Source organism: Leptosomus discolor, chromosome 5 (genome assembly GCF_034619465.1).
Source record: "Leptosomus discolor isolate bLepDis1 chromosome 5, bLepDis1.hap2, whole genome shotgun sequence".
In the NCBI taxonomy this organism is placed as follows: Eukaryota; Metazoa; Chordata; class Aves; order Leptosomiformes; family Leptosomidae; genus Leptosomus; species Leptosomus discolor.
Genome location: NC_141395.1, coordinates 61,848,687 through 61,875,040, shown reverse-complemented (window position 1 = coordinate 61,875,040; position 26,354 = coordinate 61,848,687). Strand labels below are relative to the sequence as shown.

Here is a 26,354-nt window from a genome sequence, read left to right as displayed (position 1 = left end):
ATCAAGCGGGAGATCGCTCATGCGCTAGCCCTTGGCCCAGTCAGGACGGGACCAGAGGTGAGGAACGTGCTCTACTCTGCGGCTGGGAACAATGGTTTGTCCTGGAGCCTTTGGCAGAAGGTGCCTGGAGAGACTCGTGGCCGACCACTGGGATTCTGGAGTCGAAGTTATAGAGGGTCTGAGGCCAACTACACTCCCACAGAGAAGGAAATCCTAGCAGCCTATGAAGGAGTCCAAGCTGCCTCGGAAGTGATTGGCACCGAAGCACAACTCCTCCTGGCACCCCGACTACCGGTGCTGGGGTGGATGTTTAAAGGAAAGGTTCCCTCCACCCACCACGCCACTGACGCCACATGGAGCAAATGGATTGCCCTCATCACACAGCGCGCCCGTATTGGAAACCCAAATCGCCCTGGGATTTTGGAGATAATTACGAACTGGCCGGAAGGTGAAGACTTTGGCCTCACTGACGAAGAGGAGCAGGAACAAGTGATGCGGGCTGAAGAAGCTCCACCGTACAACCAACTACCAGCAGAGGAAACACGATATGCTCTTTTCACTGACGGTTCCTGTCGCATCGTAGGGATGAACCGGAAGTGGAAAGCAGCCGTATGGAGCCCCACACGACAGGTCGCACAAGCTACTGAAGGAGAAGGTGGATCAAGTCAACTTGCTGAACTCAAAGCCGTTCAACTGGCCCTGGACATTGCTGAAAGAGAGAAGTGGCCAAAGCTCTACCTTTATACTGATTCATGGATGGTAGCCAATGCTCTGTGGGGCTGGCTGGAAAGGTGGAAAAAGGCCAACTGGCAGCGTAGGGGAAAACCAATTTGGGCTGCTGATGAGTGGAAAGATATTGCCACTCGGGTAAAGAAGCTACCTGTGAGGGTCCGTCATGTAGATGCTCATGTCCCCAGGAGTCGGGCTAACGAAGAACATCGTAACAATGAACAGGTAGATCAGGCTGCAAAAATAGAGGTGTCCCAGATAGACTTAGATTGGCAACACAAAGGAGAGTTGTTCTTAGCTCGATGGGCCCATGATGCCTCAGGCCATCAAGGCAGAGAGGCCACTTATAAATGGGCACGGGACCGAGGGGTGGATCTAACCATGAACAGTATCTCCCAGGTTATCCAAGACTGTGAGACCTGCGCTGCAATCAAGCAGGCCAAGCGGGTGAAGCCTCTGTGGTACGGTGGACGATGGTCGAAGTACAGGTATGGGGAAGCCTGGCAAATTGACTACATCACTCTTCCCCAAACCCGTCAAGGCAAGCGCTACGTGCTGACCATGGTGGAAGCAACCACTGGGTGGCTGGAGACCTACCCTGTGCCTCATGCTACTGCCCGGAACACCATCTTGGGCCTGGAAAAGCAAGTTCTTTGGAGACATGGCACCCCTGAGAGAATCGAGTCAGACAACGGGACACATTTCAATAACAGCCTCATAAGCACTTGGGCCAGAGAACATGGAATCGAATGGATATATCATATCCCTTATCATGCACCAGCTGCCGGGAAAGTTGAACGGTGCAATGGGCTACTTAAGACTACCCTAAAAGCACTTGGAGGGGGGACTTTCAAAAATTGGGAACTGAACTTAGCAAAGGCCACCTGGATGGTCAATACCCGAGGGTCCATCAATCGAGCTGGTCCCGCCCAGTCTGGACCCTTGCACACAGTGGACGGAGATAAAGTCCCTGTGGTACACACGAGAGGTATGTTAGGAAAGACTGTTTGGATTAATCCCACATCAGGCAAAGGCACACCCCTCCGTGGGGTTGTTTTTGCTCAAGGACCTGGTTACACTTGGTGGGTAATGCAGAAAAATGGGGAAACCCGTTGTGTACCACAAGGAGACCTAATTTTAAGTGAGAACTCTGTGTAAGGTTTCATTGTGTATATATGTATATATGTATCTGTAAGGGGGCATTGGGTTGGGTATGGTGTAGATGGTAATAGAATAAGGGGTGGATTATGTCCTGGGTTACAGTGTAAAATGTGCCAAAAGAAAAAAATATATTCTATTACCATCTTCAGGAGCTGTTGAGACCAGGTGGGGCGGTGCTCCCTGCCTCCCCCCTCTGGACTATCTCCTGTCAATGGGCACAACAATGCCTTATCGCCTGACCCATCGGTAGCTCGCTCCTGGGCTATCTCCTGTTAATGGCCCATCAAGGAACTGCCTCACGACTCCCCATCCCATTGTGAGATGCTCCGCCCGGGGGGAAGGAGCCAAGCAGTCCATGCCAAATAAAAACGGAGATTTTGAACACCCTAGCAGCCTTTCTTCCACTGGATTCCCAGAGGAGCTTTTCCCCCCACCTGAGTTCCAGAGGACGAGAGCTACCTGCCGACCACTGGACCTTCGGAGGAAGACCAGACTCTTTTACCTGATCGCTGCTTCCACAGAACTACACTCATCACTTCAGGAGGACTGCAGCCAGCATCTTATCGGACTGCTACTGCCACCCTAACAGGGTGTCAGGTTGTATTCCTGACTCTTGTCAGTGTAAACTAGTGGGTTGTTTGTTTTTTTCCCTGCCTTGTGTCATATACATATATATATATTAGTAAAGAACTGTTATTCCTATTCCCCATATCTTTGCCTGAAGGCCCGTTAATTTCAAAATTATAATAGTTTGGAGGGAAGGGGGTTACACTCTCCATTTCAAGGGAGGCTCCTGCCTTCCTCCACAGACACCTGTCTTTTCAAACCAAGACACCTGTGCTCCAAATTCCCTCACCAACCATCCCAAGGCCCTGAAGTCTCTTTTGATCACTCCTGGACTATGCATTGCGGCTTCAACATCACCAACATGGAAGAGCAGTAATGGGGAACAGTTTAAGGACCATACAAGGCTAGGGAGTTTCTTAGTGATGTCCCCCAGGCCCCAGGGAGGCAGCGGACTTCCCTAAAAAGGGGACTCTGTCCTGACTATTGGACCTTCTGTTCCCCTCAGAAGGGAGCCTCCTGCAGCTATAAGCCATCTTTTCTTCCTCGTGGAGGTGGTCGTGACACAGGGAGTAGGCCTTTCTGACCTTGGTCACACCTCTGGTGTAGATGGACTGTCATCCATATCATCCATTGACTGGCCTGCCACATCCAGAGCCTCATACCTGTTGTACAGAGGCGCCTGGCAGGTGAGGTGGGCAAGGAGGGGGTTTGCCTGCCACCCTGAGCACAGGCTTGCCTCCATTCACCCCTTCCCTTTAAGCTGCTGCCTTCAGCCTGGCAGGGGGAAGATACAGGGTCCCCTTGATCCTGTTCCCTGGCCCTCCCGCCCCCCCTAGTCGGTGTTCCTGTTTATTTTACTACATTTTATTTGCATGGTGAGAACAGCTGGCAAACAGAGTTCTCATTGGCTGCAAAGCAGAAGTAGTATATAAGAAGTTAAATAACTGCACCTCAAAACACATTCCCCCTTCAGCTTTCCAAAACTTAACACTGAACAGAATATTCATCCCAAAAGAATTTAGGAAAATAAATGCTTTCCCTTTATTAATTTTTTCCAAAGTTATGTCATGTTAGGAATATATGTTGACAGTAGAGGAATAACAAAGTATAAATGACAGATATAAAGAACCTAACCATATCCTTTGAACAGAGAAGTGGGTTGTCCTGCATGAAAAAGTGCTACAAATATAGTGCACTTTGAAGGCTGTTGTAGTTCAACAGATAAAAACAGAGGGCATTTTGGGATAACAACATAATTAAGGTTCACAAGTAAGAGAAAAAATTCCTTTCCATATAGAATTCATTATCATTTTGTAAAGACAGATTTGTCAGCCCTGATTCACTAAAGAAAAAAAGATAGGTATTGCCAAAGAAATGGCAATTGGCTTTTTTTAGCTAACTTTCTAATTCTGTTATAACAATTCTTTATATAGGAAGCCATTACACCAAACAAAGCAGGAAACATCTCTCTCTACTAGTATTTCAGGTATGAAATACTGTATTGTAGTACCTCTTAGTAATTCAGTACTGTATGATTACAAAGACATGTGAAAAATAAGAATATTCTCATATGCCACTTTTAAGTGGTACTAAAGCAGAAATCAAAACAGGACCGTAACCTGACCAGGTATGTACTACTAGTTCCACAGACAGTAACAAAACTGACAACCAAATAAAGGAACATCAGTGTTCCCATCAGAAGCCCTATATAATACAGAAGGTTTGCTAAAACAAACTGTAAAGTGAGATTCAAAAGCTTTGCCTAACTCAAAAAGTTTGCTCTCGTGTAAATGCTGGAGAACAGTTCGCTGTTAGGCAGGTATTCCTGAGATGTCACTTAATGATTAAAACATTTGAGATTTTAGAGTAACTTATGATATAAAATAAATTAATTAAAAGCATTCAATTAAAACCCACAAAAGTTAAGCCCTTTAAGAGTGCATTCACTCTTTTCAGCCTTCAGAAATAAAACCATCTGATGAGATCTCTTGGCAACTAAAGGGTTTATCTCACAAACCATGAACACAAGAATGGCAAATACAAACGTCCTTTTCTTATTCGGCTGTAAAGTTTGCACAGGCGAATCTCCAGACTACATGGGATTTCAGAGACCAGCACTGATACCTTCTTAAAACAAAGAAACTGTTCATGTAATAAAGACTTCCTGAAGTATCTTCCTATATTCAAAGGCCTATTTTCCAACTCTCAAGCCTTCTACTATTTAAAAAAAATAGAATCTGAACAGCCAGGAGATGAAAGAATAACTTTGCAGAAAAGCATAGTTTAAGAACTAATAAAGTAAAAGTACACCACCACGTACCCAGCTTTTCCAATCATTTTTTCCCCCCACCAATTCAATTTTGGAAGACAGGGCAAAAAGTCATTCCTTCTCTCCCAGAGAACAAGCTTTCTACACGTTATGCATGCAGCTATTTAAATACTACCTGGTCTAGTAGTACAACCTGACCTAATGAAAGGTGTCCCTGGCCACGACAAGGGGGCTGGACTAGATGATCTTTAAGGTCCCTTTCAACCCAAATGATTCTATGATTCTATTCTAAACATTACAAATTTTATATAAATATTTGCATGTTAAAGCACTATGCTGAATCTTCATTGGAAAATTTCTCCTTTTGAGAAGAGAGGGGGATGATGAATAGTGATTGCATTGTTTTGTGACTTTAACAGAATAGCCAGATTTGTTCCAACACAAGTAAACCTCTGAAAAACAAGCACCAGACATGTGAAAACACTATTTTATTCCCTGAAACAATCCAAAATGGCATTGAGCATGCCAGCTGGTGCCTTGAGGTGGTTCAATACATACCATGCATTTGCTTCCTACAGTATACTGACTTGAGTATAAAGATTGAAAGATACTGATTAATGAAAACAAAAAGAAAACAAAACCTGCTTATTCAGGACTACATTAAATTTAACAGACAAACTCTGCTTTGTACAATTTTTGTTGAAAAAGAGCTTGTTAAAATATAAGTACCTTTCCTACACTCAGCAGCAAGAGCTTCTAGTCATCAGCTCTCTTATGTAGAGATAAGTCACATAAGACCTTATTACCTAGTTACTTCTATCTTGTGTAGTCATGTATGTACACAAATGAGTATAAAATTCTAAGTTAACTAAAATCAGTGTTTACAGATATGACTAGATGCAGAAAGAGCCACTTAAGATCCATACCTTCCATCTTCCTTTTCCAATAAAATCGCAAGTCAAGCACTCTCTTCAAATCATTGTGCCCCCACTTGAGCAGGGGTACATCCCATTACCCCTCTTCCATTTACAGAGCACTACTTACATATCCATGCTTGCCAGGTGTGCTTGTGTGCACCAGTGGACAAATAGCTTCAGTGTCACCACTGACTATGGTTCAAACTGCCTTAATTTCTGTCAGATTAGCAGCTGGCAAAGTTATTTAAAAACCTTATTTAAAACCAAATTCTTTACTGATATTTTCATGAACTTCACTGTCATTGCATCTCAACAACTGGAGTTCACTCATTCTTTCATTAAAAAATATACACTGAATACATACGAATCAGAGTGCACAAACAATATTATTTTTTTTTAATTATTTCAAGACTAGTTGTCTGAGAACCAGAGAACAACAAAACAATAGTTTAAGAGGATTAAAAGGAACTAACAAAATTAGAGCGATGGGAAGACTAGAAGGAGGGGTGAGGACAAAGCGGAGAAGAGGACATAACAACAAAGCCTTTAGAAATAGCAGATTATGACTATATTAACTAATTGTTAATAGGCTATTTTTTATAATATGCTACATCAGGAAAACGGAACTTATAAATATCATAAAAGCAACTTCAAAAATAATTTTAAAATTAGGTAAAAGATACAACAGATAAAGTAGTATGTTATCATTATGATCCACATTTTCTAAATTCCCCAAAATTGGGAAAAAGACTATGACAGTGGCATGCTCAAAGAAAAGCAACAATCAGACAAGAGCACAATCCCTAGCTTTGAAATGGAAGCACCAAGAAAAAAAAGCAAAACCTCCTACATGTGTAGTAGTCTGAACAGCACGTAAAGGCTGACAGTGGCGATAAAACTAACTGCACCAGAAGAGAGAAGAACCTTTAGTGCTCTCTATCCAAGCTACCCTAGGACTGAAAGCAAAATCTACAGTTACTCTAGAAAGATAGTAGCAGATACTGACCATTTATGTACTCTCAAAATAAACATGTTTAGCAAGTCATTACAACAAGAAATTCCCAGTATTCATGTGGGTTCAAAGTCTAGCAAACTTTCACCTGGCCTGATGATCATCACAAAAAACACTTGCCACCCACACCCCTTGAGCAAAGAAAGGATCAAAAATTCCTCCTGGTTTTACCTTAAGAATCTGACTTCAGAAGCCCCTGTAGTTTTGTTCTCAGTATGCACATCTAACTGGTTTCTAACGAAAACAAAACCAAAACAAACAACCAACAGCAACACCACCATCACCAAAAAAAAAAAAGTCCAGACCCAGTTTCCAGATGCTGGACTTCCTACTAAATAACCAGGTAAAGATCCCATGCAGGAAGACTGGTAGTTCAACACTGAGGATTCCAGCTTAAAACTGAGTCTTAAGGCTCTGGTCTACCATAGGCTTCTGCAACCTTCATTAATTGGTATCAGGCTCTTCTCGTGACCTGGACAACATATTCTGCATATTAGATGCTTAACTGCTATTTCAGGAGAGCAGTGTAGCCTTCAATCCTCAGAGAGTTAAAGGGGAAGGAGTGAGGCAAGGGAAGGGAAGTCTTACATTGGAGCCTCCGACACTGATAAACCAGATGATCTGCCTCCATTGCTCACTTGGAATTTTTTTTTTTTTTTATTAACAAAAAGTGTTTTTCCTATACTGCCTATTGCACTTGAGAAAAAACTATTTGTAAATAGGCACAATTATTTCCTTTTTCTCCTCAAAAGAGGGGTTAGAAGGCTTTTGCTGAAGTCATGCAACTGCCAGCATGATATTATCATTGGAGATCAGTGGCCAACACTGTCTGCTTAGGCTGCTTTATTTATCTGCAGTTGGCTCTTTAACACCCATAGGCAGACACTGGTTGTGTTTGTACAACATGGAACACAACAGACTTCTAATGCAATGTTAACATAATAAAGTTACATCAAAGCAGCAACACAAAAATGCTATTTTCACAACATGAAAAAAGAATATTCTAGCCAGTTCCAGTAACATTAATTCACCTAAACTATTTGTCCTGTTGGTCCTTAGAATCTGTCCACATATATCAGCTGTGTGCAGAAGGGGGAAACAATTGGCTTGGAGCATAAACTGTGAATTCTGAACTAACAGATAATATCAGTTTGCCTCTAATCTGTTAATTGACATTGAAAAAAGGAGAAACTATATTAACTTAAAAAAAATCAATCTGTTCACTGCCTAAGCAATAACTAGAGTTGCCTGTATCCTTTAGAGGCAGCTTAGGACTTGCTTCTTTCACTTAGTACTGCATCTGTTGATACCTCTCTGGTGCTACATACAGAATAGTAGTTCCAATTTTTTATGCTTTGGGAATTTTATACTAAAATCTTTAACATTAACTGCTTTTCAGCTTTAACTTTAAAGAGAAGGTATATTTTATTGTTTATTTGTCCCCAAAGTAATGATTTCATTTTTTAAAAAATTCTGGTGGGAAGTGTATTTCACCTTAAAAACCCAGTTTGCATCAGTGAGATTCCACCCCACTCCAAACTTCAGGAATACAAATAAGCCCTTCCCTCCTAAAATCAGGTAGCCACTGGAAAAAACTAACACATTAAATTATTATTAAAAAAAGTAAAGCAAAAGACCCACTAACTTTTCAACAATACTGGGGAAGAAGTCTGGCTTCTGCCTTTGTCCTTCTACTACCTCTCCAAGCAGCAACTTATGGAGGTGTGTGTGTGTGTCTGTGTGCATGTGTTATTGCTTTGAGAGGTAGTAGGACGACAGCAGAAACCACACATTAGTTCATCTCTCCGCACGGAATAAAGTCATAAATAATAACAGTAGCAAATTATCATGATAGTTACCAGATCTCTCTCATACATGTAGTATCCTCTGTTCCTAAAGGTTAGAGCTGTGCATTTTATTAAAACATATGTTCACGACACATAGCCAAAAGCTCTGAAAACTTGATGTTACTACTTAAGTACTTCCTCAGTGAAATGTACAGCAAGACCAGACAGAATACAGTATCTGTGAAGCTGAATCGCACCATGTTCCACACATGCAACAGGCTCCTTTAGAAGCTGCACCAAGTTTAAAGACAAAAAGTCTTTGATTCTTGTGAATTGTCTTTTTGACTCACAAGGAAGTGATGCATACTTCAGTACATATTAAGAAAGTTATTTTTGCAACTAAAACCCCATCTACCCTAACACAAAAACCTGCAAAAGCACATGACAACTTGACACAAACATACTAATCTTAAAAAGGAAAGCCTGGTGCTTTAGCTTTGCCTGGAATCTTACATACCACGGTAAATGTATGCACATGGTGGCAAGAGACAAGTTAAGGGATTTACTGACTGAAGAGGAACACCCAGTTTTACAGAGTTGCACCTGAGCATTTTTTCCAATTATTGCAGAAAAAATAGGGTTAATGAAATAAAATCAATGACATTTACTTTGCCATTCTTCAGCTGCTAGAACCTAAGCAGCAGAAATTTTTTTTTTTTTTTTTTTAATTTCAACTTCAAGGAAGTCTTTAGCATAGGCTAGAATTATATTCAAATTCCCAATATAAGCCACACTAATGAAGTGCTTCTTGCTCCAAGACACACATCCTCTGCCTCTCTCCAGATGACTGTCACAGCATTCTTGGTAGTTAAGCCATGTCACAGCTTTGCTTAATGTAACGTTAAGAGTTAAGTCTCTCCCATATCACTTATTCTTGGAATAAGAAAGCACCAAGAGGCCACATTTTATAAAGATCTCGTTTTTATTTTACCATGTCCGGCTTCAAAGCATTCAAAGATAACTGTGACAGACTTTCCCTATTTTAATGTCAACCCTACAAGCATTATTTATAGGCTTAATTACATTTCCAGTCTATAACAAGAGACAGAGACTTCTCACTTCAGTTTCCCTTAGTAACCACCAATGTGAAAAGCTGACTGCAGCACAGTTTGAGGGTCATTTCAAGAACAGAACAGGCAGAGAAAGGCTCCATTTTCAGATACTGCTGCAGAAACAGATCTGTACCGTAAAAGGTGTAGATCTATAGGAGAACAGTAGACAGTCAGTATCAAAATATAGCTTCCCCCCCAACTTCATTCTGTTATTTTGCCTGGTGTCAACAGTTTGTTAATAATGGTGAAAGCAAAGAACTTGCACAGGAATTTATAATTTATGTTATTTACTGTTTCTGTTACCTAAAAGTGAAACAGTCAGATTGATTAGCTTGTTTTTTAAGGAAAAAAAAGGACCTTAAAGAAAAAAAAAAATATTAAAAAGCATTACTTAAGTACTACTAGCTAATTCACAATTTAATTCCTGCCAAAATAAGGTATCAGATACACAGAATTCTAAGATTAATAGTAATGCACATTACTGTTTTGCCAATATTTCATAATGAAACTTTAAGTCTGCACTTGCTATGCAATGACATTCTAACAACGAAGCGTTAACTTACAGAATATTCAATAGTTCCTCTAGGCTTTTGAAAAGACATTCGTCGCCCATCTTTCTTGTCTGGGGTCTTCTTCTGGCCAGTGTCTGAAAAAAAATGAGGCAACGTGCGTGTTAAATTCATTTTTCTCTCTCAGTACAGTCACAGGCTGCTGACTACAGCCCCGTGGGCAGACATCTAATTCACCAGTTACACAGCTTGCTCCCAGTGACTCTGTCTAACAGACAACCGGCTGCTAGAATGGGGACTTCATTCCTCTGCAAAGCTGTAAGAATTTGACCTCTCTAAACAACTGATAACTGTGAATCAACTAAGGGCATAAGTACTTGCTGCTATTCAGAAAGCTAATAACCAAGGAACACTAAACTGGAGATTGACCCCATCAGGCAAGCAACGTTTCTGGAACTACTGTGTTTAACTGGTTTTACATAGTACCCAGTCTCCTTTCATCTGCAGGGGAGATGATCTAGACCTCCTGTATGTTTGATCTAAACAGTTGGGATTTTTTGCCGCTGTTTGATAAGTACAGAGTATTTAAAGCTTGTTTTATAAACCAGAGAGCATTAGTGTTTAACTTCACAATTATCCTGTCTGTAGCAAATACATACAGCCTGTACACATACAATAAAGATTCTAAGCAACGAAATAACACAAGTTAAGAGCTGTTCTTTTTATGGGCCACTGTAGTTTGATGACTTCCATCTCATAGGCCAAAATTAACAACAATTTGTACCTGAAGTATACTCTACTTTTTTTACACTAATTGGCTTGATATTTATGACAAATCACAATGCAACACCATACTTACATGATTCAACAGAAAGCATTTAATTTTACCTCTCTAGAAAAGCAGTTTTTTAACATATCCATTTATATACACACATGCATTGTTTGAGACGAATCTCTTAAATTAGGTCTCTGTCACTAGGCCCCCACCTTCAACAGTTAAGTATCTGCTATTAACAAGCCCAAAATACTTATATGAACGAGATGTGTTAAGTTTTCATGCTACAACGGGATTAGTTATACTCATATTTTGATACATTCAAGTTTCTGTTACCATAACTGAATATATTTACTCAAATATTTCAAACTAAACTGAGTAGAAACAAACCTTACAAAACATATTCTTTTAAAATATTTTAGCATGGCTAGACTGAGAATAGAAAACATACCGTACATCTGTTTAAGCCTCACCCAAGGTACTAAGAAAACTTGCTATAAATTGACAGCAACTTCTGTGCATTATTACTTTTCAACTAGTATTCAACCCTGCAAAAGAGACTAGACAAATACTTGCACAAATTTCATATATCCCTCCAAAATTTCTACATGGATAGTTGAAACTGTGAAGACTTGAAAGGGGAAAAAAAAACCAAAACAACACAAGTTACAGAGGAAGTTCTGCAGTGCCAAAAAATAAGAAACAAAACAAAACAACAACAAAACCCTAACCACACCAAAAAAACCAAAACCCACCACACCTCAGCAAATATCTTACATTCACTATACAGGGCAAGCTGCAGAGGACAACAATAAAAGTTATTTCTAGCAGATTCAACATAAGTACTCTCCTAGGGTGTTTTTTATATAATAAGGAAATAAACATCGGGCTAACTCTGAGGGAGAATGTTCCCATACGTACAAGATATGGGATAGGTAAAAATTGATCTATAGATGGTATTATTTATGGTAAGTTTTTATAGCTATGAATGACAGTCAAGACTTTAAGCCTAGTTCTAAAACTTCCCAGAAATTCTGAAAAATCTAGACACTGTAATTCTGCGTCCTGCTATCTTCATTCAACACATTAAAAGGTATTTCTTCCCTTGTTTATTAGTTGCAGCTTTTAAAAAAAGTTACCTAGAAGAAACTTTATTTCTGATTATATTAATAGTTTTCAAAGGCACTACAAACACCTCTAGGGGAAATTAAGCCAAGTCAGTAATGAATAAAATACACTGGCAGTTTGTGTGCAGACTTAACAGCAGCCAACATTCTCCTCTCCCAGGTCAAATATTTTGTTACCAAAGTTTCTACCTGACCTTGCCACACCACAGGTGCCTCCTCAGCAAGCTACTGAAAAACTGCACCAGCTGCTTGGCTGTAGCTGTTCCAAATTTTTCAGCCCATATCAAAGCTTTGCCAGCAATCTAATAATTTTCTTTCAACAGCAGCCTGGTTCAAATACTCCTAAGCAAAAGTTAAAGGATGCAGCTGAAGAAAGACTGAATCTCATCCTGAATCCCGTATGTGTCTTAATAATCTACACATGGAGCACCTCTACTTTAGAACAAGCATCTCCTTCCCCTGCCTCCCACTATTAGACAGAAATAAAGAAGCACCATACTACAAATTTGTACACACACTTCATTTGTATATAGCCCTGTTTGCTTTGTTCTGTTTTTTTTCCCCAACCCAAATTTAAGTTTCCTCTTTCATTTTACTAGTTCATAGAGTTTGCAGACAGTTGCCACTCAACAGGTCAAGTTATGTTCTCCCTCTCCAGTAATTGCACAGAACAAAGGGTTGCACAAATAACCACTTCTGCTTCTTATGCCAGGAAAAAAAAAAAAAAAAAAAGGAAAGTTACTTGTTCTTCAGGGCAGAAGAACGTGCTGCTTTACACTTCACAGCACTCTGGTAACTTCAAGAAAGTCAGAGCAACCCGGGTAGAGGTGGGGAAGGAGGGTCCCTGTTGGAGGTAAGCAGATGCCAGGAGAACTCCTACCACAAATTCCCCAGGAATTTATAATCTGCAGGTTTTCATGTTTTGTTTTGTTGGGTTTTTTATGTCATCTCCTCCCATACAGGAATTCCATCATTGCCCACTTTCATTCCTGCCCTCTGTGATAGTGCTATTTTCCCCCTCACTATATGAATACAGGATTCAAGTGTTTCATAACCTGCTGTGCCCTAAGTCCCCCGAGTCAAGAAGAGATGGAGGCAGGCAGCGCTGCGCTGCTGTCAACCCAGCTGGCCAAGCACTGGGCACAGCTACCAAGCGCCACATCTCTGCCCACAGCCCGAGTGCTGGAGCTGTCTGTCATACAGAACCCATCCCTTTCACCTAACGCCTTGGAAATAAAACTAGCAGGTATTGCAACTGTGAAAATAGGTCAGGGCGGCAGACACATGAATTCAACCTCCCTGACAGCATACCGCAAAGCCTCCAACTATCTCTTGCCAAATGAGCAGGCTATTTTTGAGAGGAAGGTAAATGCATCTTCAGCCATCCTTGCACTCCCAGCATTTCAGGAAGGATGTGAAAGCAGAAACAACTGCCAGCACAGGATGCAGTGGTTTGAAAAGACCTCAGCACCAGTAAGAATCAGACTCATCCTTTCATTTTACTTATTTTCGTGATAACTCAGTTGCCCATGAGCTCATCTTGTTAGGTTACATACAATCATCACCTCATCTGCCAGCAGTAAGCCAGGGAGACTACCAAAGGCTGATGTTCTCAGACCACAGGTACAGGAAAAACCTGACACCACAGACCAAGCTGCGCACAACCTCAAGAGTCAACAGTAACTTGTTTAACAAGGGGATCTGTCATGTTAGGTTATCAGATCTCTAGCCATACTGTCTTAGACAGACACAAGATCAGACCTTTTGTAACACCATGGTCGGTGCTTTAATTCTGAACTACCATTTTGCAGGACTGAGCCTCCAAAACAGCTTGAAACACTGAAGTGAAAAAGTACACGTCAGATCCACAAATACAAGAAAATATTTCCACTGTCTAGGATTTAAAAGATTACAACCAGAAAGATGCAGAGGGCAGTATTCAAAATGACACGAGATCAATATTTAGTCTGAATGCATGCACGCAGAAACTTAAGATTCAATGACCGTAGTGTAAGAATGGTTACATATGATCATCAACATAACCAGAGAGAAGGACTTACTGCTCCAAAATATTTACACAAAATAGGAAAAGGGTTTATAGAAATATTATGTTTTAGGAACACACAATTTTCAATGAGGCAGCTTTGACCTTAAAACATGTAACAGTCAGTGGCATTATTCAACTGAAATTTGAAGACAATGGAAAGTTAAATTCTAATATTTATGGGTGGGTTCTACTAACTGCCTCTGTACAGCCCTGTGCCACTGAATTTTGGTTGACTGAAAATACTCCTGTGGCACTGCTAGTTCAAATTCACATAAGAGTGACATTTCTCATTTCTTAGTATGCCATTTGAGCTGAATCGTAGACCTTCAACCTTCTGTTTGCCGATTGCTTCTAGCACATCCTTTGGACTTTCGGCAATAACAGAAGGTAAAGCGAACTCAAGATTTGTACTGTTAGCAACAATGCAATGATACACGCCAAGAGTATCTTCAAGCTCTGCATAGAGTAAAACGTATTAAATGTTCTCTTATCCTACTATTTTTCTGAATGATAAGCTTAAATTTCAAATAACTTGGAGTGTTTCTCAGCTGCTGATCTTCTATTCATTTAAATGTTAACAGAAATTACAGAGATCACTTTTTTCCAGAGGAATGAATTGATAAACCAAACAAGCATCCTCTGAGATAAAGCAAGTATGCTGGACAAGCCAACAATTACTGCAAATTGTTTACAATTCATAACTGAGCTTATTATGGTCAAGAAGATGAGAAAAAGATGATTTAACTCACCCTCCCCCCCCCCCCTCCAACAGTAACTGCAAGTTATGCATTAGATTTACATGTGTTTAAGAAAAAGGCAGAGGCGGCAACCTTGTTAAATGCTTGTCTAGGACAGAATTTTTCACAGGATCTTAAAAAAAACCCAACAAACTTGTAGCACATATGGGGTAAAGATTTTTAAAAACTGAATCACCAGAAAGTAAGGAAAAAAGTAGTCTTTTTAAAAAATATTCTCGAATACAATATTATTTAGCAGCACATGAAACAACCTCCTAATTGATAAAACAGAGGAAGCATAGACATTAGATCTTCATTAGATTAGTTCTGCTCAATAACAATTAGATCTTTATAATCTATTCTTAAAGAAAGAAGAAAGATTAAAGCAGGAAATCTTTATATTCCATAAGGCTCAGTGACTTGGAGTTCCTAACAGCAGGGGCTACAACTCAGTAGAGCAACTGTCTCATATGACCCTTCTCCCCCTCCTGCACTTAGCTATGCTTATGATGATTACTGGAATATTATTTTCAGTTATCTTCCAATGTCTTAAGAACTGGGAAGAAAGGGGCCCTAATAGTAGCCTACAAGATGCTAGTAGCCTGCAGTTTTCTAGCCAAAATGGTAGGTCTTCAGATCAAGACGGTGTCATAAACAAAGCCCCCTTTCATCTCCTCTTGCTAAACTGCTACTTACCCTGTGATTCAGTCTTTCTGAGTAAGTCATGCTCTCAAAACTTGATCCTTATCACTGTTGTTCACATGATTCTTTTGTTCACATTTTTCTCAAGCAAAACCCCAAACTAAATGCATCCAAGACCTTGTTAACGCTGCATCAGCACTTCAAACACAGGAAAATAGCTTTTTCCTGCAACATAAATTCAGCGCTGACTCATTTTGTGATCCCCCTAACACACGACCCTCTTTTCTGCTATCCAACCCAGCACATAGGCAGAAATAATGAAATGCATGATTTCAGGATGAAAAACAATTCAATAGAAACAAATTTAAGGCAGGCCACTTGTCTAAAGGGCTGGGAGACATACAGTCAGTTCCATGCATAACACTCCTGGTATGTGCATCACACAGGCTTTCTTCTAAAATAAGATTTCATATTCAGAGTAAACAGAAATGCTTCACCAAATTTTCAGATTATGCCACAATATGTGTTAACAAGAGTAAGCTTCCTTCTCTGTTCCATCTGAAATATGTATGTATACAGTTTAATACATTAGGAACCACTAACTGCAATCTTCACCTACTGTACAACCTGTCTGCAGCCAAGTGTATATATTAACGAAAACTTGCAAAAAAACATGGCCGCTCTACTGAGACAGCAAAGGAAGTAAAATTTTCCGATTAATAATTATGGTCCAGCTCTTTCAGATACTCAAGCCCATTTAGTCGTACATCTCCAAGTCTGCACAATACCACAGAAGCAGTTTGACCATCAAGCAGCAGTATCAAGTTATCCTTAGGCATCTTTAAGAATTTACACTTTGCCTTACCAGACTTAAGCCAAAGGTATCTGTTTTTTCTGAAGAGCTCAGTCAGTCAGCTTATCCAAATGATGCAGCAGACTTGTGCACTACAACTGCTCTAACATGCAAACATGTACGTGAAGTTATACCCAATGCTTCAGCAAACATCTTACTGTGCAAGTTTATTCCATTAAGTTTGCAGATGACATCTAACTCGGGGCGGGGGGGGGGGAGGCAGTCAACATACTTGAGGGCAGGGATGCCATTCAGACTGACCTGGACAGGCTGAAGAACAAGCTGACTGGAACCTTATGAAATTCAACAGGAGAACAGTCCTCTCCATGGGAAGGAAGAGCCCCTTGTATTGTACAGGCTGGCACCACTCAGCCAGAGAGCAGCTCTGCTGAAAAAACCCTGGGAGTCTTGGTAGGCAGCAAGCTGAACGCAAGTCAGCAGCGTGCCCTGGCAACAAGGAGGGCCAACGGCATCCTCAGCTGTAGTACTAGGTGCATAGCCAGCAGACTGAGCGCGCCAGGAAGAAGCAACTATTCACCTCAGATTGGCACTCAGACTGCTTTTGGAATATTGGGTCTACTGTCCCCATCCCCCTTCCCCCCAATCCCTTTCAATATATGGCAGACATTGATAAACAAAAACTGTTTCATCAGCGAAAGGCCACCAAAGTAACAGGGGCTATGAGAAGAGGCTAGGAGCCCAGAGTTCATGCAGCTTGAAGAAGAGATGGTTTTAAAGGACAGCAGCCTTCCTGTACCTCCTAGATCCCCTCCCCACAGGTGTCAAGGTGACAATGCCTGGCTCTTCAGTGATGTATACAGGGAGAACAAAAGACAACAGACATAATGGACAAACAGAAGAGCTTCTGACTTGATAAAAGGTAAAAACCTAATTGCCCAGTTTCCATCCTTGGACATTTTCAAGGCCCAGCTGGCTAAAGCACTGGCCTGAAGTTACAGTCTTCCCTACTTTAAGCAGGTCTAAATAGTCTTGCTTGCAATTCAACTTATCTGTAACTATGATTCCTCCCATGTTTTTCTGTCAGGCAATGCAGATGCATGAGGCCACCACCAAACCAAGCCAGAGGGAGACCGACACAAATAACATAGTGAGGGTGTTGCTTACTGATGAACAGAAAGGAATTGTTCATACATGTAGTAAGTTGAAAGGCAGCCACAAGCATGCAGGTTCTCAATAAAACACCAGCTTCAAAACTGTTTTAATGTTAGAAATGGGAATTAACCAGAAAAATTAAGATCGGAATGCAACATGACGGATTAAAGCAAAAATGCAATACAGTCAAAGGATACCAGATTACCAGCATAAACTGTACTTAGATCATAAACTAATCCTAGCAGATGACTGAAACAGATATAAACTGAACTTCAGTAAAATATCTGATACATCAGAATCCTACTGAACAGTAAAAAACAGACTAAGAATTGTACAATACATCATTCACTAAAGGGGAGAGTGAAATAGAAACTAGCAGAATGGAGAGGTATATTAATGAGTTCACAATGGACAAGTTTTTCAAACAGTTCAATTGGAAACAGCAAACAAACTCGGAAGTACAATCAACAGCAAAGGCTGGGCAAAAGGACACACAACAGACGCTGCAGCCCCAAAGCTTGGAGGAAAAAAGCAGGGCGAGATGTAGCAGCACAACATACAACGTGAAGTAAAAGATCATTTAACATCACATAGACCGAGGGAACAGTCGAGAATTTCTATATACTAGTAGCGCTTAAGTCAGAAGAAGAGATTGTGCATACATTAACATATCACAAGATGACTGAGTCACCATCCTGATACATTCCAAGATCACATTTGCTTCTTATGCCTGTACCAACTGAAGTATTTTCAGACATGAAAGCGAAGCATTAGCGTCTTTGTAAAGGGTGTTGGTACATTTCACATGTGCTTCATCCGGAACAGCATGTACAAGAAAACTTACAGAATTGAGTCTCCCCACTTTGAAGCCTCTCTCATACTTTATCACACACCTGTTAAAGTTAATTTCTTAAAAGTGAACTACTGAATAAGGATAAAGTGAGGAAATAACCTACCTTACTCTTACATCTACTTTATTCCAAGACAGATTTTTAGAAAATAAGATACTAACTTCTACAGTAGGACTTGACAAATGTACTGTAACTTGGCCCTGCACATTTATCTTTCCAAGGCACTGCTGCTGCCTTCATCATAGCACAGAGGACTGACAGGCCACACAGCGTACCAGATATACTGTGTATGGTTATCTTACCAATCAAGACCTAAAAGCTGGCAAGAAAAAAATGTCAGTAAACCCCCAGGCCACATGGTTCAGAACCGAACAATCAAGTTGAGCCTGATGAAGAAAATCAACAACAACAAAACTCTTTTAATAGAAGGCAGCTAGAACAATTTCCCTGACAGACTGGTTAAGAGGATTATCTGGACAAGGAGTTCCGAATGACCGATTTGCAGTTCTTTATCTTCTGTACTTCATGAGAGACACGCTGCAGAAAGTCAGGACTGCCTGTGCAGTGTACCTTCTCCCTCCATGAAGTGACTGCAGAGAGTGAGGTAAAAACGTCTAAGAGGGAAGAATTATGAGACTCCAGGTATGGAAGTATATCCTCACAGAATCCAAGTGTTACCTGCAAGAAACCTCTTGAGTACATCTACTGCAGCCTCCAGTCTGAAGCACGAATATTGTCAACATCAAATTAGGTCAGCTTAAAACTGTAACCTGTCCCAGTGACAGACCACTCTCCTTGTGAGGTTTTTTCTATGGTCCAATTTGAACCTCCCAAGCTAAAACTTGTGGCTGCTGTCCCTTTTATCATCTCTTACTACTGAGAAGAGTGTGCCCCTCTCCAGCATAGGTGACAATTAGATTGTCTCTAAGCCACCTTGGTCTCCTCTCAGGAAGACTAAAGCCCAGCTCCCTCAGTCCCTCCTCACAGCTCATATGCCTTATGTCCCGAAACATACTGGCTGGACCCTCTACAGTTTCTCAGCAGCCTTCCTTAACAGGGGTGCACCAAACCAAAGAGCACATTCGAAGTATGACCTCATCAGTGCCACAGGAAAGAAGCAAAAGCATGTCTCCCACTGCGGGCCACGCTTCCCCTTACACAGCAGACAAAGCAAACAGCATACTAAACTATGGGACATGCTGTTGGCTTATTTAAGTAGGAGGTTTGTTCAGAGGAGACAAATTAAACTGAACAGTTCCAGTTAATTCTACAGTAAAAAAAATCTTTAATCACACATTCCCTAAAGCCTCGAGTTGCATCTTAAAGCAAATAGAAGTGCACACAACTTCACCATGCTAACACCTACAATACATACCAATAAACAAGAAAACTACAATCTGTTCTAGTTTAAGTTTCTAAGTAAATCCAGGCCTTGACTATATACATACTAGTTCTTCCTAGAAATTATCAATAGACTATCTTTAGAAGTTACATTTCAAAGCCCACAAGGCCTTTCTTTTTTTTTAAGGAATGTCACACTCTGAAATTATTGGTAGCACCTTGACTAAAGCCAGATGCTTCCTCTAGAATTTCTGGTTCTCCTTGCATTTTTATCCACCACCACAACCATTAAAAGACAAAACAGCTTTCTAGAGTTATTTCACCGACTTGGCTGCTGACACAAACAACGTAACTGGTTAAACAGGTTTACAGCTTCCTATGGCACTGCTCATTCTCCCAGCGTCTCCTTTCTCCCTACTAAGAAATACTATAAACTGTTCTGCATGTACCCAAGGAAGTACACAGGCTCAGAACAGTGATTTAAGATACAGCATTTAAACAGACTTGCCTCTCTGAACTTTGAAACCTTACAGAGCAGCTGTTCAACTGTTTAGAAAGTCAAGCAAGAAAACAGAAAACATAAGTTTATTAATAGTAAATTAATAAAATTTAAATACTTTATAGTAGAAGTAAAATTCAAAATAATTAAGAATACAAAAGGTTGGGGGTTTGTTTCAGAATGTGGAAACAGGGTTTTAATGTATTTACAAGGAACTATTCTTTGAAGAAGTAATGCACAGATACAACTGAACCATGCAAAGAATATGAACACTGAAAAGATCCTTCTGAAAGTCTTAAGTGGGGAAAAAAAGCTAGAGTAATAGGTAGGCCTGGATCCAGAACACTGCATACAGAGATTGAACATTTGTAGTTGTTAAAATTTGCCATTAAGGTTTAAGTTAATGTCAAGGGACCCATCTCTAATTAAACAAAGGCTGGATTTCAACTGAAGTATTGTAATCATTCCTGCAGCTTCCACAGCACCCCTTACTAGGGCACAAGTGGTTTGTGAAAGCCAGCAAAATGCTTGCCAGAAGAATTCTACAGTCATAAGAACTTGTTTCTGCCCATAAGTGACAGAAACCCCATGCAGGAGAAGACAGCATGGGAGGGCCAAGATCTAATTGCCTCACAGTGTGCTTTGTCCAGGTGAGGAAAAACCCAAAGTATGATTCTGTTGAAAAAGCATGTGAAATTCTATATACACAGAAACCCACACTGCATTCTAGAACTGCAGTCACTTTTCATTAACACAAATTTTAAGTAGTGTGTTATACAAGCATCTGACAAAACACACTTCCTGCTCAAAGCTAGGGAAACTCCAAAACATTATAATGCAGTCTAAGTCAATCCTTTATCCCAGAGCAAGAGGGGAAGAATAGTCATAGAGAGCTTTTCCCTCCAAGAAATCACATGTAGCACAGAAGAGGCTTTAGACTACCAGCTGAGCACATGACCCTGTACCTGATCAAAAGACCAGAAGATGCAAAAGGGGTTTACTGACATTTTGCTTCTGCAAAGGAAGTAATCTTGGTCAACAAGCCTTTAACAGTTTGCAGAGGCCTTATCCAAGGCACTTAATTTCACTGCTGAAAAACAAGTTACTGTTTCTTTCTCTCCCTGTATGTCTTGGGGGAGAGGGATGTGGAATAAAGAAAAAGTGACACTGTAAATACAGCTGGTTAGCTATTAGCCTTGCTGTGCAAGAAGTGTGATCCAAGGCATGCAAAGAGACATCATCTACATCTGACAGACTGCATGGCCACTCCTATCGCCTTGCCTACTACCATAAGCAGCAGATCTTGTTTCTCTTGATAAAAACAAATATTTCACTCTTTCCAAATAACCTGAAGCAACAAAGAAATTTAATGGTCTTTAATAGTACCTTTCAGTAGGGACCTGACTTCAACCTTACCTACACATCATGATAAACATGCGATCATCCACTTAGCACAGAGCTTCTTGAAACAGGAAAAAAACAAAAAAAAAAAAGGAAAAGATTTACTATTCATTGTATACTGCTCTTCAGATTTTTATAAAGCATTTTCACAAATGTAATTTGATATGTCTTTTTCTTTCCAAGTAGTCCTTAGACTGTGCTGCTTTTACTAGTTATGTCACGGTTTGTTTTTAATCTCCAATCAATAGCGTTACCTCCCTAAAGTCCTTATTGCCCTGTCCTCTTCCGCATGAACAGTCTGTGTACATTCACCATCCACCCCTCCAGTTTTCATGGTATTTCTCGCCAATCTGCGTGCTCGCTTCAGATGAGTAAGCTACAACATCCATACTTACAGCCCAACGACATTATCGAGAACGGGGGTGGCCGAAGCAGCCCTCTTACCCCCAGGCACAGGACAGTCACTCACTGTCTCCTGACTGACCTGTCTGACCACTGAAAGGCAGGCGCACCGCTTCCACCTTACCACCACCAGACCTACTTCCAAAGTACCACCGCCTGTTCTTCAGGAGCACGACAGCCAAAAACCACCTTGTACACAAAAGCGATCTCAAACCAAGGAGTTTGTGCTCCAGCCGCTTTCCCCCACCCGGGTCAATAAAAGCACCAGGAAAGTGTGTGAGAGTGTGTGTGCGTGGGCGGGGGGGCGGTACTGGAAGTAAGTGCAGTAGCAGTCACTGCGATCAGGAAGACGTGCCGCAAGAGCCAAGTTGGTTTCTCGTCATTAGACCTGTCTTCTCCTGTAACCCCTCCGGGTCGCAGCCTCCGCTCCGGCAGGCGCCGGGAACAGGGCAGGCGCCCCGTCCGGCGGCGGGGCAGGCCGGGGCCCATGTGCCGGCCCTCCTACGTCCTCTCCGCGCAATCTTCCACCGTCTCCTCCCTCGGTTACCGCTCAGAGCCGCTCCGGCGCGGGCCCGGGAGCACAAGGGCGCAGCCCGCTGTAGGTCTCCCTGCCACGGCTCGGCGAGGCCAGGGGCATAGCGGGGGAGCCGCGGGCCGCTCCCCGCTGCGGAAGGGACCCTCTCCCGCTCCCGCTTCCCCCGGAGCTCGCTCCCCTCTAAGGAGGCTCAGAGGGGACGACAAGTCGAACCCGCTGCCCGGCGAGGTCCCTGACCGAGCGCTGCCCGTGCCGCTCCCCCGCACCCCCGGCCCCTTCCCCGCCGGTACCTGGCGCCACCTTGGCGGGTCCCGGTGCCCCGCCGCCCCGGCCGTCCTGGGAGCGGACCTGGCGGAGGCCGCTGGGCACAGCCCCCCAGAGGCGGCTGGCGGTGCCGCGCAGGAGGCGGCCGCCCTTGCCGGTGAAGGCGGTGAGGTAGTCCATGGCGGCGGGACGGAGCGGGGGCGCCTAACGGCCGGGGGGGCCCATGGCCGGGCCGGACGCGCAGCTCCCGCGGCCGCCGGCCCCGCTCCACAACTTGTGCAAACTTTGGGGCTGGGCCCCGCCTCCACTTAAAGCGGCCGCGGCGCCGCCGCCGGGGCTGGGCGCGGACGGGCGCGACCGGGGGCCGTGCGGGAAGCGGGCCGTGAGAGCCGCGGCCGCCGCCCCCCCGCCACAGGCGTGCCCGGGTCCGGGGCTCCGCGGGCGCCGGGCTCGGCGCGGGCCGCGGCCGCCCTCCGGCGGAGGGGCAGCGCCTCCTCAGCGGCTGGCTCCTCCCGCAGCCGCCGCGCCGCATCCTTCAGGGCTGCCCGTTTGTCCCCAGGACGGCGGGGCGGGGCAGGGCAGGCGGGTCTGCCGAACTTCCCTCTGCTGCAGGCTGATGGCCCGCCGGCGGCCGGAGGCGGCGGCTGGGGGTCAGGCCGTGAGGGCAGTTTCATGGCGGCCAGGAGAGGCGCGGTGGGCGCCTGGTCTCCTTACGGCCTCTGCAGCCGGGACAGTCTCCGGCAGGCTCACGGCCACCTGCGCATCTTCATACACTCACCCGCTGCGTAGGGTTTTAGTTACGTTTCAGGAAAGCTCACGGCCTTACAACGGTGTGTGTGCGGTGAAGCTTTCTATGAACTCTCAGCTTTCGCGCCTCAGCTTCCTTTTACTAAGAAGCATGAAAATCAAGAGTCAAGGCAATCTTGTACTTTTGGAACTTCCCACAGTCGTGGACATTAAGATGTTTTACCACTGTAACTGTAAAACAAGACCAGCTTTGACACTGTGGTTTTGCTGTTCTCCTGCTCCCTCACGCCCTCAGACTTTGCTGCCACCTGGGACGCCACCCTGATGGCTGTGCTGGCCCAGCCCAGTCCCCCTGCCCTCCTCCGAGTGCCAGCGCTGGCACCTGACTCAACCTTTGAACTGACTACGTCACTCCAGTCTTCCAGCAGAACTTACTGGGTATACAAGTGTCCCTTTCTTTTTGAAAGAAAGAAAGACGTTTGATTTGTGGCGTTCATTTGTACCCTCACATTCTTTGTCCTCGCAACTTCTGGAACGTTTAAGGTTTGAACAAATAAAACCAGTTAGAATGTGATCCAACATTTTAATAGAGAAAGAAATACCTAAGGCATTGAATCTCATGATGAAGATCTGCCTTGCAATGTGTGTCCTGCATGTATTGAGGCTGGAAGAGCAGCCGTATCATTACATTTACTACCTGTGCCATAGACCGTAAGAATGCAGAACTGTAAGCTGATGTGCTTATATTCTGATCAGAGTATGATGCAATTATATGCTGCATGTAGCTGCAAATGAAAGCATTGTTTAATAAAAAATGCTCTTGTTGAGCCAAATCTATTGTGTACATGCAGAACAGAGAAACAAAGTGCTGAGCTATCTCAACTCCCATTCACTTGTAGCAGCTGCTCTATTAAATCAGTTTAACGTCAGCATTTTGGAGTGCTGATTTCTGAGGGTTACTTGATGTACACAGTACACTCAAATCAACCTTTCTACTACTTAAATCAGTTCTTGCTCAGGAGATAATGATGTTCAAGACTTTTTTTCAAGAAAACCTTTTCACTGAAACAGAACAAGAAATTTTCAGCAGAATTAGCTCTCCTTCCCTCCCCCAAAACCTGCCAGTAGAAATGGATGTGTAATCTGTCTGTTCCAGGACTAATGAATAAATCAGGAACTGCAGAGTCACTGCATGGTCTACGTAGCACTAGTTGTTTAGTATCTAAACTGTTTGCCTACCAGATCTGTCTTGCCCTAAACACTGTAATTAGTTTTCATTTCATTACAGTGTTTCTGCTCTGAAGTTATGGTTGGTCTTTTCCTCTGCTGATTCTATTTTAGGCAAAATTTACCTACACCTTTGCGCCAGGCATGAGTTCACAACTGTGGTGCTCAGCACGTCTGAAACTGTGGGCTGCCTTGTCCACTAGTATTCCAGCCATATACGCACCACTGTTGTTGTATTGATTGCATGTATTTCCTCTGTGGTTTGAAATAGTTCTTTTTATTCTCTTCCAAGCCCATATTATGCAGCATTTATCATTATATTGCAGTGATAGAGGCTACAGATCCATATTCAGCTAACAGTTTGATGAAGTATTCAAGGTAAATGTTTTGATAACTATGAATTTGTTATATTTTAGCTGCTTTCATCTGCTTTGTTCACAAACAGTCGAACTGAAGTACAAATGATCACCTGTTACTGCAATGCGATTTTGATAGTATTCAAAATCATTGCCCATACCCAAAAGCATCCATTTAGCAATGTTTTTCTTAGGAAGAACAAATTCATCAATTGAACTAGTTTAACTATAAAAACAAAATTTAGGTGTCTGTGCTCGTAAAAGGTAATGGTACTCTTTAAGGTAAGTGATGCTCATTCACTAATGATAAAATTTCAAGGCATTGTGGCAATACAATTATTATTGTTACATTATTGTTACATTGTGAAGAATATAGTCAGAGCTATGCTACTTCAGTAGGCATCTTCAACACAAACATCCAGTACTATTACTGAGCTTTAAAATGCTGTTTCTACCTAGTTGTGCCACACCTATGGTAGCAAGATTTTTGACAAAGATCTCCAGTCTGAAAACTGACCAGGCTTCATCCTGTGTCATTTATAGTCTAATATGCTGGGACTTAAGATTATAGCCCACATTTCCATCTGAAAAGTTCTGCAGCATTCTTCAACTTTTTAATTAGTAAGAGCAATGTAAACACATAAGGAATGTGTGTCCCTTTTGACACAAAACTAAAACAAATATAAGTATGTTCTATATTTATAATAATTTTTTACTCTCATATTGAACACCTTTACAGAAACTTGATCATACTGCCTTTATGTCCTCAACGTCTAGAAACAACCAGGACTTCACTGAGGGAGGCTAATAAGTTTGTATTTGATCTCTGAATGTGCAACCAGGATCTCTCCTGGGTTTATTTTCTGGCCTGTGATATCAGTGCAGAAAGTGGATCTCTGTAACTTAATCACTTAAAACTGGCCCTCCGGAAGAAGGAGCTGGTCCTACCTGCGTAATTGCTTGTGCCTGTTCCTGTGCTATCAGTGTGAGCACAAGCATTCCTTTGGCAGGTGAATGAACTGTGCAGTAAAGCTGGTCTGTTTAAAAGTATCTTTTAGTTTAGTCAAAACTAACTAAACATTTGGAGTTTTGTGGGGTTAGTATTGTCCCCAGTTAGATCTCCAGATCTGGCTGAGTTGTGTGTACGCACCCCTGGAAGCACAAGTCGCAAAGCACCAGAAGCGTGGAAGTGGCTGGAAGAGAGGGAGGAAGCTGCAGACCAGCCTCTTTTTCTTCAGTGTGGTTAGCTCAAAGCGATAGTGAAACTGTGCCACAAGTGGAGATGCCTTCTTATCGGTATTACACCCAAAACCATCTTCAGTAGCTACAGAAATGTCTGACAGAGTATGTCCGCATTTATGATGCAACGCTTAA

The 26,354-nt window shown here is 42.3% G+C and overlaps 1 protein-coding gene across 1 annotated transcript in view; it reads right to left on the bottom strand.

Moving 5' to 3' along the window:
• The window catches only part of OXR1 (oxidation resistance 1), a 166,267-nt gene that overhangs the window by 72,710 nt on the left and 67,203 nt on the right, over positions 1-26,354 (bottom strand). Inside the window, exon 3 of the mRNA XM_086466251.1 lies at positions 10,118-10,200. Within this exon, the coding sequence (XP_086322377.1) occupies positions 10,118-10,200 (83 nt within the window). The remainder of the gene's footprint in view (positions 1-10,117; positions 10,201-26,354) is intronic.